The sequence below is a fragment of the Sciurus vulgaris genome (assembly GCF_902686455.1).
Source record: "Sciurus vulgaris genome assembly, chromosome: 11".
NCBI lineage: Eukaryota > Metazoa > Chordata > Mammalia > Rodentia > Sciuridae > Sciurus > Sciurus vulgaris.
In genome coordinates this window covers 9,613,392-9,626,227 of record NC_136472.1, presented here as the reverse complement: position 1 = coordinate 9,626,227, position 12,836 = coordinate 9,613,392, and the positions used below count along the sequence as shown (strand labels likewise).

Below are 12,836 nucleotides of genomic sequence, written 5' to 3'. Positions count from 1 at the left end.
AGCTCACAAGTATGAGGTCAATTTTTTTTTTTTTTCTTGTGGTGCTGGGGAACCCAGGGCCTCCTACATACTAGGCAAGAACCCTACCACTCTACTGAGGCACATCCCTAGCCCTCAAAATAAAATTTTAAAAAGGACTGGGAATATAGCTGTGTGGTAGGGCACTTGTCTAAAATCCATGAGGTCCCACATTCCATCCCGAATAACACACACACGCACAACACACACATACACAAAGACACAAAAAAATTGGTTTCTTGATGACCATTGAGCCTCTGGACCAATCTGAGCTGAAGCCACGAACCTCTGAACTTTTTAGTCACATGAACCAATACATTTTCGTATTATCTGAGCCTAGTGAACTGCTGTGTTCTGTCTCCTGCAACCACAATCTCAGATACAATCCATCTTTCAAAATGATACTGTGGGCTGGGGATATAGCTCAGCTGGCAGAGTGCTGGCCTCACATGGACAAGGCCCTGGGTTCAATCCCCAGCACCACACACACACACAATAATAATAATTCTATGTCTGCCTGCCTGCATTGAGTCCTCTCTTGAGCCTTGGAATCCTTGTACATGTGATTCCTGAAATGCAACTCCTGCTTTTTAAATTTGTTTTATTTATTCATTTTGTCCTGCTGGGGGTTGGACCCAGGGCCTCCTGTATGCTAGGCAAGCACTCTACCACTAAGCTAGATCTCCAGCCCACGGTTTCTACTTTTCTTGCTGGCTAACTCTTATTTATCTCCCAAAAAATAAAGTTCAGTTATCACCTCACCTAGGACATCTGGCTCGCCCTCTCTCTCTCTTTTCCTGAGGTACTGGGGACTGAACCCAGGGGTGCTATACCACTGAACCATTGAGCTGCAACCTCAGACCTTTTTTGCTTTGTTCTGTTTGTTTTTGAGACAGTGTTAAGTTGCCCAGGATGGCCTCAAGCTTGTGATCCTCCTTCCTTAGTCTCCTGAGTTGCTGGGATTATAGGTGTTCACCACTACACTAGGCTCCTCCATCCCCATTTCAAAACGGACTCGAGTCTAATGTAACCATCTACCTGTTTACCTGGCCATCTCCTCCAAGAGGCTGTGAGCCTGGAGGCTTTGGCTTCTGTCCTATTCACCTGATCACCCTAGCTCTTTCTTCTCTGTGGGCAGAGATTTCTGGTGTTTGAACCCAGGGGTGCTTTACCACAGAGCTACATACCCAGTCCTTTTTATTTTACTTTGAGAAAGGGTCTTGCAAAATTGCTGAGGGTCTTGCGAAGCTGATTAAGCTTACCTTGAACTTGTGATCCTCCCATCTTGTGCCATCCTGGCTTTAGTGATATATATATATATACATACATACATACATATATATATATTTTTTTTTGTGGTGCTGGGGATTAAACCAGGGCCTTGTGCTTGCGAGGCAAACACTCTACCAACTCCCCAGCCCACCTGATATATTTTAATTATACATACTAGTGGGATTCATTGTTACATATTGGTACACACACAAAATATAACAACTTAATTTGGTCAATTTCTTTCCTCAGTACTTCAAGCCCCTCATATAGTTCATAGCAACTGGTGTACAGTAAGTACCCAATAAATGACTGCTGAGAGAATCAGCCTCAGGTGTCCCAATCCCACCTCCTCAGGAAAGCACTCCCTGCCCCACCCTTCCCACTCAGCAGACACGCTGCTGGGTTCCAGATTTCTTCTGCCAATCTTCCACTGATTTTACCAATAGGTAAGGAGCTCCTTGAAGTCAAAAGAGTAGCAATAATAATAGAAATAAGAGTAAACCAGGCACAGTAGCACATTCATGTGATTTCAGCAACTCAGGAGGCTGAGGCAGAATGATCGCAAGTTTGAGACCAGCCTCAGCGACTTAGTGAGGCCCTAAGCAATTTGGTGAGACCCTGTCTCAAAATAAAAAATAAAAAGGGTTGGGGATGTGGCTCAAGGGTAAAGTGGTCCTCCGTTCAGTCCTCAGTACCAAACCAAAAAGAAGTAAGAATGGAGGTCAAGTGCCTATGAATTTTTCACAACTTCCCCAGACCCTAATTTGTACAAATACATCGTAGGCACCTAACGATATTGTTGAATAAATTAATAGATGAATGAAGAAGTGAATCAAATGTTTCACACAAGGAGAGAAAGGGGCCCTGCTTCCTTCAGTTAGACCCCCACCTCCTAAAGTTCCCACCTTTTTGCATTAAACTATTAAACCATAAATCCATCAGTGGGTTAATCCACAGAGGTCAGTCAGAGCCTTCATGATCCAATCACCTCTCCATACCCCACCTCTGAATGCTGCTGCACTGAGAAATAAGCCTTTACCACATGAGTTTTGGGGAGACATTTCAGATCCAAACCATAAACAACAGTCTCCTTCCTCTCTTCTGCCAAGTTATTTTTTTTAATTTTCTTTTTTTTTTTTCTTTTTTTTTTTTCTTTTTTTTTTGGTGCCAGGGACTGAATCCAGTGGCACTTAACCACTAAGCCACATCCCAAGACCTTCTTATTTTTTCATTTTGAGACAGGGTCTTACTAAATTGCTTAGGGCTTTGCTAAATTGCTGAGGCTGATCTGGAAATGGCAATCCTCTTGCCTCAACCTCCCCAGTCACTGAGATTACAGGTGTGGGCCACTGCACCCAGCCCCTCTGCCGAGTTTTAACCAGTGGGTACTGACTGGCAGATGCCTGGAGACTGCTGATAGGGACTCAGTGTGTCGCTTGCTCCAGCAACAAAGTATGCCAGGAAGGATTCCTGGGGCATGAAATGGGGTAGTGGGAGGCAGAGAGAAGGAAAGAGTCCAGAATCAACAAATTATGGGCAGAAAAGGTTGGGCATGCTGAGTGTGGGGATCTCACGCCTATAATCCCAAGTAACTCGGGAGGCTGAGGCAGGAGGATGGTGAGTTCATAGTCAGCCTCAGCAAAAAGGGAGGTGCTAAGCAACTCAGTGAGACCCTGTCTCTAAATAAAATACAAAATAAGACTGGGGACGTGGCTCAGTGGTCGAGTACCAGTGAGTTAAATCCCAAGTACCAAAAAAAAAAAAAAAAAAAAAAAAAAAGCTGGATGTGGTGGTACATGCCTGTAATCCCAGCAAGTCAAGAGCCAAGGCAGGAGGGTCACAGTTTTGAGACCAGTTTCAGCAATTTAGGGAGGATTTAAGCAATTTAGTGAGGCCATGTCTTAAAAAAAAATTTTTTTAAGGAATTGTGGGTAGACATCTTGATCCTAAACAGGAAGTCCTAGGGTCTTATAGGTTGAATTATGTCCTCTCCAAAATTCCCTTGTTGAAGTACTTCCTTCAGACCTTAGAATATGAACTGATTTAGAGATAGGGTTTCTCTCTCTCTCTCTCTCTCTTTTCTATCTCTATCTCTGTCTCTATATCTCCTTTCTTTTTAATTTCCAGTACTGAAGATGGAACTCAAGTGCCTACCATTGAGCCACATCCCAGCTCTGGAGATAGGGTCTTTATAGAGGCAACCTAATTAAAGCAAGGTCAAAGGGGGGCCCAAATCTAATATGACTGGTATCCTTATAAAAGGGGAAAATTTGGATACAGCCATATAAAAAGAAAGCTGTGCGTGCGTGATGACAGCCTTCTGCAAGCCAAGGGCAGAAAGAAGCCTGCGTAGCACCTTCTCTCAAAGCCCTGCCAGTCCCTTGACTTTGGACTTCTGGCCTCTGGAACCATGAGACCTGTTTTTGTTGTTTGGTCCGCCCAGTCTGTGGCACTTGGTTACAGCAGCCATAGCAAACTAACAGAGAGGGCAACAGTCTCTGTGCACAGGGGTCTGTTGAGAGTGAACATGAATTGCCTGGATGAAGACCTGAAAAGGCCATGGCTATGAAAGCCAGGACATCTTACCCCTTTTCTGCCTTTGGGAAGCAATCATCTCTCTCTGGGTCTTAGCTTCCCTGGTTTCCAGGATCAGCTAGACTAGATGACCAATTAATTATATGGTCAGAGGAGACCCAGGGTCTCTGACATCCTGGACAAGTGTTCTACCATGAGCTACATCCCCAGCGCACAGGGTCGTTTTATTTATTTATTTAATTTTAATTTATTTTAACTTTTTTGATATTGGGATTTAGCCTAGGGCCACTTTACCACTAAGTTACATCCCTAGCCCCTTTTATTTTCTATTTTGAGGAAGAGTCTCACTAAGTTGTTTAGGGCCTTACTAAATTGCTGAGGCTGATCCCAAACGTGGTTCTCCTGTCTCAGCCTCCTGAGTCGCTGGAATTACAGGCTTGTGCCACTGCACCCAGCTTATTTTATTTATTTATTTATAGTTTTGAACCTTTAATGCTAAAAAAAGATATGCTACGGAACTCAAGAACATTGTGTGGTCTGTGAGTCATTAGGTCAAGGGCTGGGGCTACACACTGCAGAACTAGCAAAAGGTATATCAACAAAGATACACACGGTCACAAAAGGCAAAACTGGTGCCTGGCAGCTAAGTCTCGGTTTCCTCGTCATTCAGCAGCATGTTGGGGATCCCGCGGCTGATGGGGAACAGACGTCCAGACTCCGGGCATTGCAGGGTGCCCTCCAGCACGTCCACCTGTGGAAGGGTGGGGCAGGGCTCAGCACCGGCAGCCTCAGGGCCCGAGGAGAGAGGCTGGGGAAGCAGCTGAGGGTCGCTTCTCACCTCCAGCAGCACGTGGTGCATCTTTCTCAGAAACGTCTCGTCGTTCTCGTAGCCCTCGATCGGCTCTTTGGGGACCTCCACCAGGTGCAACTGCGGGCGAGAGGCCTAAATCGTCCCTGGGCGTGAAACCCTCCCCACGCGCGGCCGGACGCAGGGCTGCGGGCGGTGCGGGGTCGCCCCCCTCCCGAGGCAGGGACCGCGGGGACCGGTGCTCACGGTGTCCGCCGCCTCCAGAAGCGCCGCCCACTCCACCTTGGGTATCATCCGCGCCACGAAGTCGGGGTTGAACTCCACGGGGTTGATCCGGACTTCGGTGGCCTGGGGGCGGGGAGGTCTAGTGAGGCCGGGACCCGACCCGGGTTTCTCCATCCCTCCGGGGCAGGGGCGAGACCCCAGGCCGGTACCTGGAGGCGCAGGGGGAAGCCACGAGGCCCCACCCCCCGCACAGGTGATTATGGGTGAGCAGCCCCACCTTCCAGAGGCAGTGAGACCAGGGGTCACCCTTACGCGCAGCCACCCACGATCCTCCTGCTGGATTCTGGTGCCCCAGGACCCCGCAGTCGAGAACGCGCACACTGAATTGGGGCTTGTCTTTGACATAACGAATGAACCCAAACCTTCTGGGAGTCAGACTCTCAGGGACAATCTTATCTTTTGGTCCCCATTCAGGGTTTCCCGTGAGTCTGCTGTCCAGATGCTGGCGAGGGCTCAGACGTCTGGTAGCCGGGCAGTCCTCCTCAACGTGGCCCCTCACCCAGGCAGCAAGCTGGGGCGGCGGCCGGGGAGGAGCCCCAGCCCTTGCTAGGTGGACTTCTCCACGGTGTGCCTGCGTGTCCTGGCGGAACCCAAAAACCAAAGCAGAAACGGCAAGTCCTTCATAACCTAATCTTGGGAACCACATACTTTCACTTCTGCGGTATTCTGTTGTCACAAGGGTCAGGCCCTATTCAATGTGGGAGGGGCTACTCGGGGCCTGAATTACCAGGAGGTGTTACACGGGTCATTTTAATGGCTAGCTACCACGGGTTTGATATAAATCTGGTACTGTCAGGGTTTCCAGGGACCAGGGGTCCCGGAGGAAGAATTTTATAAATTGACCTTTGGAAATACCGAGCTGTGGGAGTGTATTCGTTTCCTAGGGCTGTTGTAATGAAGTATCACAAACCAGACAGTTTAAAACAACAGCAATTTATTTTCTCCCAGCTCTGGAGGCCAGAAGTTCAAAATCAGGGCGTCAGCAAGGTTGGTTCCTTTTGGAGGCTCTGGGGGACAGTCTGTTCCATGCCTTTCTGCTCGGCATGGAGTAGTATCATTCCAGTCTCTGCTTCTGTCTTCATATGGTCGTCTTCTCTCTCCATACGTCTACAATCTCCCTCTCTCCTCTCTCTCCCTCTCTCTCTCTCTCTCTCTCTCTCTCTCCTCTCTCTCCTCTCTCTCCCTCTCTCTCTCTCTCTCTCTGTCTCTCTCTCTCTCTCTCCTCTCTCTCCCTCTCTCTCTCTCTCTGTCTCTCTCTCTCTGTCTCTCTCTCTCTCTCCTCTCTTCTCTCTCTCTCCTCTCTCTCCCCCTCTCTCTCCCTCTCTCTCTCTCTCTCTCTCTCTCTCCTCTCTTCTCTCTCTCTTCTCTCCTCTCCTCCCTCTCCCCTCTCCTCTCCTCTCTCTCTTCTCTCTCTCTCTCTCTCTCTCTCTCCTCCTCTCTCTCTCTCCTCTCTCTGTCTCTCTCTCTCTCTCTGTGTCTCTCTCTCTCTCTCTCTCCTCTCTCTCTCTCTCCTCTCCTCTCTCTCTCTCCTTTCTTCTCTCTCTCTCTCCTCTCCTCTCTCTCCTCCTCCTCTCTCTCCCTCTCTCTCTCTCCCTCTCTCTCTCTCTCTCTCTCTCTCTGTACTGGGGACGGAACCCAGAGGCAGTTTACCACTGAGATACATTCCTAGTCTTTTTATTTTTATATTTTAGAAAGGATCTCACTAAATTACTGAAACTGGCCTGGAACTTGCAATCCTCCTACCTTAGCCTCCTGAGTTATAGGGATTACAGGTGTGTGCCACTGCAGTCCCCCCTCCCTCCCCCCCTCTCTCTTTTACAGGATATCTCTTAGTTGCTTAGGCCCTCACTAAATTACTGAGGTTGGCCTCAAACTTGAGAAACTCCTGCCTCAGCCTCCCTAGTTGCTCAGATTACAGATTACAAGTGTGTACCACCACATCCTGCTCCTTTCTCTTATAAGAACACCATTATATTTAGGACCCACCCTAAATCCAGAATGATGTCATCCTAAAATGCTTAATTTACTTACATCTATATGATTGTCCATTTTCTGTTATTATAACAAAAGACCTGAGGCTAGATACTTTGTTATTTCACAATGTTGGAGGCTGAGGGCTGGGGGCATAGCTCAGTAATAGAGTTCTTTCTTAGAATGAGTGTGACTGTGGGTTTGATCCCCAGCACCACAAAACAAAACAAAAAAACACCACAGTTTTGGAAACCGAGAGTTCAAGATCAGTTAGGTCCATTGGTTTGACCTCTGGAGAGGGTCTCAAGGCAGATGGCATCATGATGGGAACATGTGCAAGACGGAGATATTACATGCAAGACAAAATATTAGAGAGATCTGTTCTGTTCCTTCTGGTTTTTGTTTGTTTTTGGTGATACCTAAGATTTTACCCAGGGCCTTTCATGCAACATGCAAGAACTCTACCACTAAGCTACATCCCCAGCCCTTATTTTCTTTTACTTGATCTTTTACTTAATTTTGAAATAGGGTCTTGCTAAATTGCCAAGGCTGGCCTTGAACTTGTGATCCTCCTGCCTCGGCCGCCAGTGGTGCTGGGATGACAGGCATGCACCGCCATGTCTGACCAGTCTTTCTCTTTCATAACAACTACTCTTGCAGTAACTGACTGGGGTCCCAAGAGAACGATGTCCTTCGCAGGGCAGTGCCCCCAGTGGCCTAATTACCTTGTACTAATCCCCACTTCTTAAAGTTCCCACCACTTTCCAACATCACCACACCGGGTACTGAGCTTCCAACACATAAACTCTTGGGGGACAAACCTAAACCGTATCTAAACCCCAGCAATCTGCAGAGACCCAAATAAGGTCACACAGGTACCTGAGGGTCAAGCCCTGGATATACATTGGGGGGACTCTATCACCCACCATAGGAAGCATTGCCATGGTGGGGTTACTGTTTTTAAAAGTTTACTTGTTCTAATTAGTTATCCCTGACAGCAGAATGCATTCCGATTCATTGTACATGAATGGAGCACAGCTATTCATTTCTCTGGTTGTACGTGACGTAGCGTCCATACCATTTGTGCGATCGATCGTACAAGTACTTAGGTGATGGTGTCAATCTCATTCCACCAACTCTCCCACCATGGTGGGGTTTCTTGATGCCATGACCTAATGTTCATCAGCTTTGGCTCAGGTGTCACCTCCTCTAGGGAGCCTGCTACCTCTTCTTTATAACCTATGATAGCACCTGTGCCTGCTGCCATCCTGCCTATTATCCAGCCAACTGATAGTTACTGAGTGCCTGCTCTCTGCCAGGTGTCACTTGGGTCCCAGGGGTACAACAGGTAAGGTTTCCAAACTTCGAGTATGGAAACATGGGATGTCCACTTAAATGTGAACTTCAGATGACAGTGAGTAGCAGTTTGTCCCATGGACTGAAGCTGCGATCCTGACAGCAGTGGAGGACAAAAGCACGGCCCTGACTTCAGGGAGCTGACATTTTTGCAGGGGAGATGGCCAGGAGCAAGAGACGGCGCCTGCCATTTACGCTGGGACCTGAAGGGTGAGGAGAAGGTAGGAGAGGGTTTCTGGCAGAGTGAACAGCTAAGACCCATGGCATGCAGGGGGCGCTGGTCAGGTGAGAGGAGTTGAATTTGCAGCCCCCCAGTCAGATGTGCATTTTGGGAAAATGGAGGGTGGGGGTGTGTGGTGTCACAGAAGCCAAGGAAAGAGGAGCGAATAACAGGGCCAGATGCTGCAGGCAGGGCCAGAAAGAGTTAGGAAAGGGCAGTTGGAGTTAGGAAAACCACTGGGGTGTCTGTGGGGCAAAGGTGGGATGGAGGGACAGAGCCAGACTGCAGGGCAGGTGCGCTGCTCGGGGTAAGAAAGGTGGAAGAAGAGCCCTTCTTCCAAAAGCTTTCGAGGAGTGAGGGGAGCCTGGGAGCCTGCAGGAGCCAGTGAGGAGCAGAGTGATCACGGAAAGAAGGGACCCGGAGGGGCCAGTGGGGATGAGTCCCAGGATGGAGTCTGGCCCAGGGTGGTGGGAGGCGGGACTCAGCTACTTCCTGAGAAGTCAGGGGACTCTCATCTGCCAGCCACTGACACAGTGCTGTGACTGCTGTCCTCCAAGGTGTCCCCCGTCCCCCGCAGGCAGACTGCCTCTCCTGCCGGCTCCCGGGCCCAGAAAAAGACGCAGAGTCCCCCATAGTTCCCCCAACTTGAGTGAGCCAGAGAATGAATGAGTACTTGGAGCAGCTGAGGGTGCAGAGCGAGAGGCTGAGGAGCAGTGTGTTGGAGGCCCTGCCATGCGGTCCTCCAGGAAGCCGAGGGAAGAGTCGCCGCGGGCCGGAGAGAGGAGGGGCAGCATCCCTGTCCAGAGAGGTCAGAGAGCAGGAGAGGGAAGAAGGGGCTGCTCAGCTCCACCGAGGGGCTGGGACCATGGTTCAGAAAGCCTCTTCACTAGGGTCACATTTGGTGCCCCAGGCCTGGCCAGGTGCCCAACATCATCATCCACCTCACTTAATTCTCCCAACTGCCGTGGGAGAAGATGCCAATGAGGATGGTGATTGCTACTGATGGTCTCCTCATAAGTGAGGAAACAGCGTCTCAGAGATGTTAAGTACCTTGCCTGATGTCACAGAGCCAAGATGCTCTGCCAAAACCAAGAAGGCCCTGAGCAAAGGGGCGAGCCCTAGGGAGGAGGATGTCGTTTTGGGGGCAGGAATAGGATATGGGCTTCTCAGGCTTGGGGTCAGGGAGGCTAGATGATGTCATCTCCCCCAGGGACGACTGGGCTCACCTTGGAGGCCTTGTCTGTTGGGGATGTAGTTTAGTGACAGAGTGCCTGGATTCCATCCCTGGCATAAATAAATAAATAAATGAATAAATAAATAAATAAAACTTAGCCGCCTGGGGGAGGGTGAACCAAGAGTGGGGAGTAGCGGAAGGGACAGGGCACAACGGGCGCATTGTGGTCATCTGCACCGAACAGCTGACCATAAAGTTCAATGTGGGGAAGGAGACAAGAAAGGGGGAGAGCTGCACTGGTCTCAGTCCCGCTCCTGACCCAGATTCCTTCAAGCCCCTCTGCTTCCCGAATACCTTCCTTTTGTTGGAATCTGATCCTTCCTCTCCTCCTCCTTCAAGGACATGCTCAGATATCCCTTTTCCCAGGTTGGCCACCTTTCTTCTGCCCTTACCACCCTCTCCTGGTCCCCAGAGTGCTAGCAATGTGATAGATTTTTTGTTTGTTTTTAGCAGTACTGGGGATTCAACCCAGGACTCACACATGCTGGGCAGGTGCTGTACCACTGAACGCCACCCCCAGTCCTGTAAGAGATTATCTGACCTCCAAGTAGGTGTAAGGTCCAATGGTTGAATCATTCGTTCAAGTCCACCTACATTGCCTCTGTGGGCTTTAAATACCTTCCACATGCTAAGGGGCTCAGTGAGCTAAGACGCGTTATCTACATCCTGGACCCCTCCCCTGAGCTGTGGACTGACTACTCCACGTCTCCAGGAGAATATCTAAAAGGCATCTGCAACCTGAATGGTCCAAACCAACTTCCCATCCGCCCCCGCCCCCATGCCCAAACCTGCTCCTTATAAAATCATCTACGTCTCAATGGAAGCCTTTTTTCCAACAGCTCAAGCTAAAAAACATGAAGGTACCTTGAGTCTTCTCTTTCCTTCATACCCCATATCCAATCTGCCAGCAAGTCCTGGCACTACCTTTGGTGTGCGTCATCCCTGAAGCCTTCTGCCACTTCTGCTGCTACTCAGCTGTGGGGATTCACCTCTGGCCTCAACTATAGTGGCTTCTGTACTGCCCTTCCTTTGGCCTCACTCCTACACTGTCTTCACAACCCAGTAACCTTGTGGCCCTCTGAGCATGTAAACCAGCCTTACAGCTCCTCCAGTCAAACATCCCAATTGTGTCCTTGCTCACTGTAAGTCCTCAAGTCTTTCAAAACCTACAAGCCTGGAATGATGCTCTCCTTACCTAATTCCACCTCTACTATTCTGCTGGCCCAGTCTACATCAACCTCACTGTACTCCTTCCATATTGGGGACTGAACCCAGGGGCACTCTAACCTTTTTTATTTTTTATTTGAGATAGGGTCTTCCTAAGTTGCCCTGGCTGGCCTTGAACTTAGGCTCCTCCTGCCTCAGCCTCCTGAGTCATTGGGATGACAAACATGTGTCACCATGCCTAGTCTCTTTTGCTTTATTTTCTTTCAAAGAATGTCTATCATTTAATGCACTGTTTAATTGTATGCGTCCTTTTTCTTTTTCTTCTTTTTTCCCTTTTGGTACTGGGGATTGAACCCAGAGGTGCTTAGCCACTGAGCCACATGCTCAGCCCTTTTCATTTTTTTATTTTGAGACAGGTCTTGCTAAATTGCATAGGGCCTCACTAAATTGCTGAGGCTGGCTTCATATTTGGAATCCTCCTGCCTCAGCCTCCTGAACTGCTGCTGTGTTTGCTCCTGGCCCCGATTTCCCTCTGTCTAGGATGCAAGAACAGTGTTTTTTGGTTTGGTTATTGTTATTATTTTTTCCTCTCTCTCACTATGCTGCCCAAGCTGGCCCGAAACCCTGGGCTCAAACAATCCAGTCTCAATTTCCTGGGACTACAGGCGCATGCCACCGCACCTGGACTTGGTATAATTTTCTTTGCTGATTGGAATGGTGCCTAGCATACAGTAGGCACTCAATAAATGTTGCTGGAGCCACCACTGCACTGAGCACTTAAGATGGAAGAATCATAAAATCCGATAAAGTGCAGGGCGGGTGTGTGTGTGAATACCTGTAATCCCTGCGGCTCAAGTCATTGAGGCAGGAGGATTAAGTTCAAAGCCAGTCTCAGCAGTTAAGTGAGACCCAAAGCAACTTAGCGAGGACCAGTCTCGAAATAAAAAAACTAAGAGGGCTGGAGGTGTGACTCAAGGGGTTCAATCCCAGTACCACAAGAAAAAAAATCCGATGAAGTCCATGGAGTCTTGAGTAGCGGTTCTCTAATTTTCGTGAATGCACCTCTACCTGGGGAGCACTTAAGTAAGACTCTGGCAGCTCCCGGAGATTCTGGGGTAGTCCCAGGGGTTTGCACACAGCACACTCCCCAGTGATTCCCATGCAGGTCATGTGGGGGCCACACTCTCGGCTGCGGGGAGAGATTGAAATGAATACCACCCAGGACACCTGAGGTCTCATTTTAACAGCATCGTTAAAAAAAACCCCAACAGCTGCTGTGCTCGTTTTAGTTGTCAATGGATCTATTATTTTATTTACTTAAATGTGCCGCTGAGTTTTGAACCCAGGGCCTGACGCATGCCAGGCAAGCGCTCTACCACTGAGCCACAACCCCAGCCCCCCACGTCCTTTTTAAGCAGCGGAGTTTCGAGCTGCGATGGCTTCTCGCTTCTGCGTGGTGTGCCCCTCGGGCTCAGCACAGCACAGGTGCTGGTAAATGTTTAGTGCGAGAGCTAATGAATGGAGGGTGAATGAATGGTTAGAAGATGGATGAATGAATAACAGGACTCGGGTTAGAAAAGGAATTCCTAGAGTCAAGATCTAGAAGGTGGGAAAGCTTCCAAAGACTTCCGCTGTGCCTGGGAGGGCTCAGGAGAAGCCGGCATTTCAAGAGGTCGGGACGCGATTGGCCTGTGAAAGCGGCTGCTCCGCGCGGGGCGGCGCTGCCACCCACCTCGCAGCCCAGCTGCGCGGCGCTTCTGTGCAGGGCGCTCCGCCAGGCCCCGCGCGGCCGTTGCCACAGTTACCGACGCAGCCTGACGAGGGGGCGGGGCCCGGCGGAAACGTCATTCCTAGCGCGACGCTCCTCTGCGCCTCCCGCCTTACTGGTCGGAGACCCTCGCGGGCCTGGCGGGCGCTCCACCTGCGCGCCTTCTCCTCGCTCGCCATCTCCCGTTCTGCGCCGGCGCGGT

At 49.7% G+C, this 12,836-nt stretch overlaps 1 protein-coding gene across 1 annotated transcript; it reads right to left on the bottom strand.

Annotated features, from left to right (window-relative positions):
* Nucleotides 1–4,349: 4,349 nt before the first annotated feature.
* Nucleotides 4,350–5,115, bottom strand: LOC306639654 (multifunctional methyltransferase subunit TRM112-like protein; the record flags this gene model as incomplete). Its single annotated transcript, XM_079103439.1, has 4 exons — nt 4,350–4,576; nt 4,664–4,753; nt 4,880–4,981; nt 5,068–5,115. Coding segments are annotated over 4 exons (348 nt in total), but the record flags the coding sequence as incomplete, so codon positions are not given.
* Nucleotides 5,116–12,836: the final 7,721 nt, after the last annotated feature.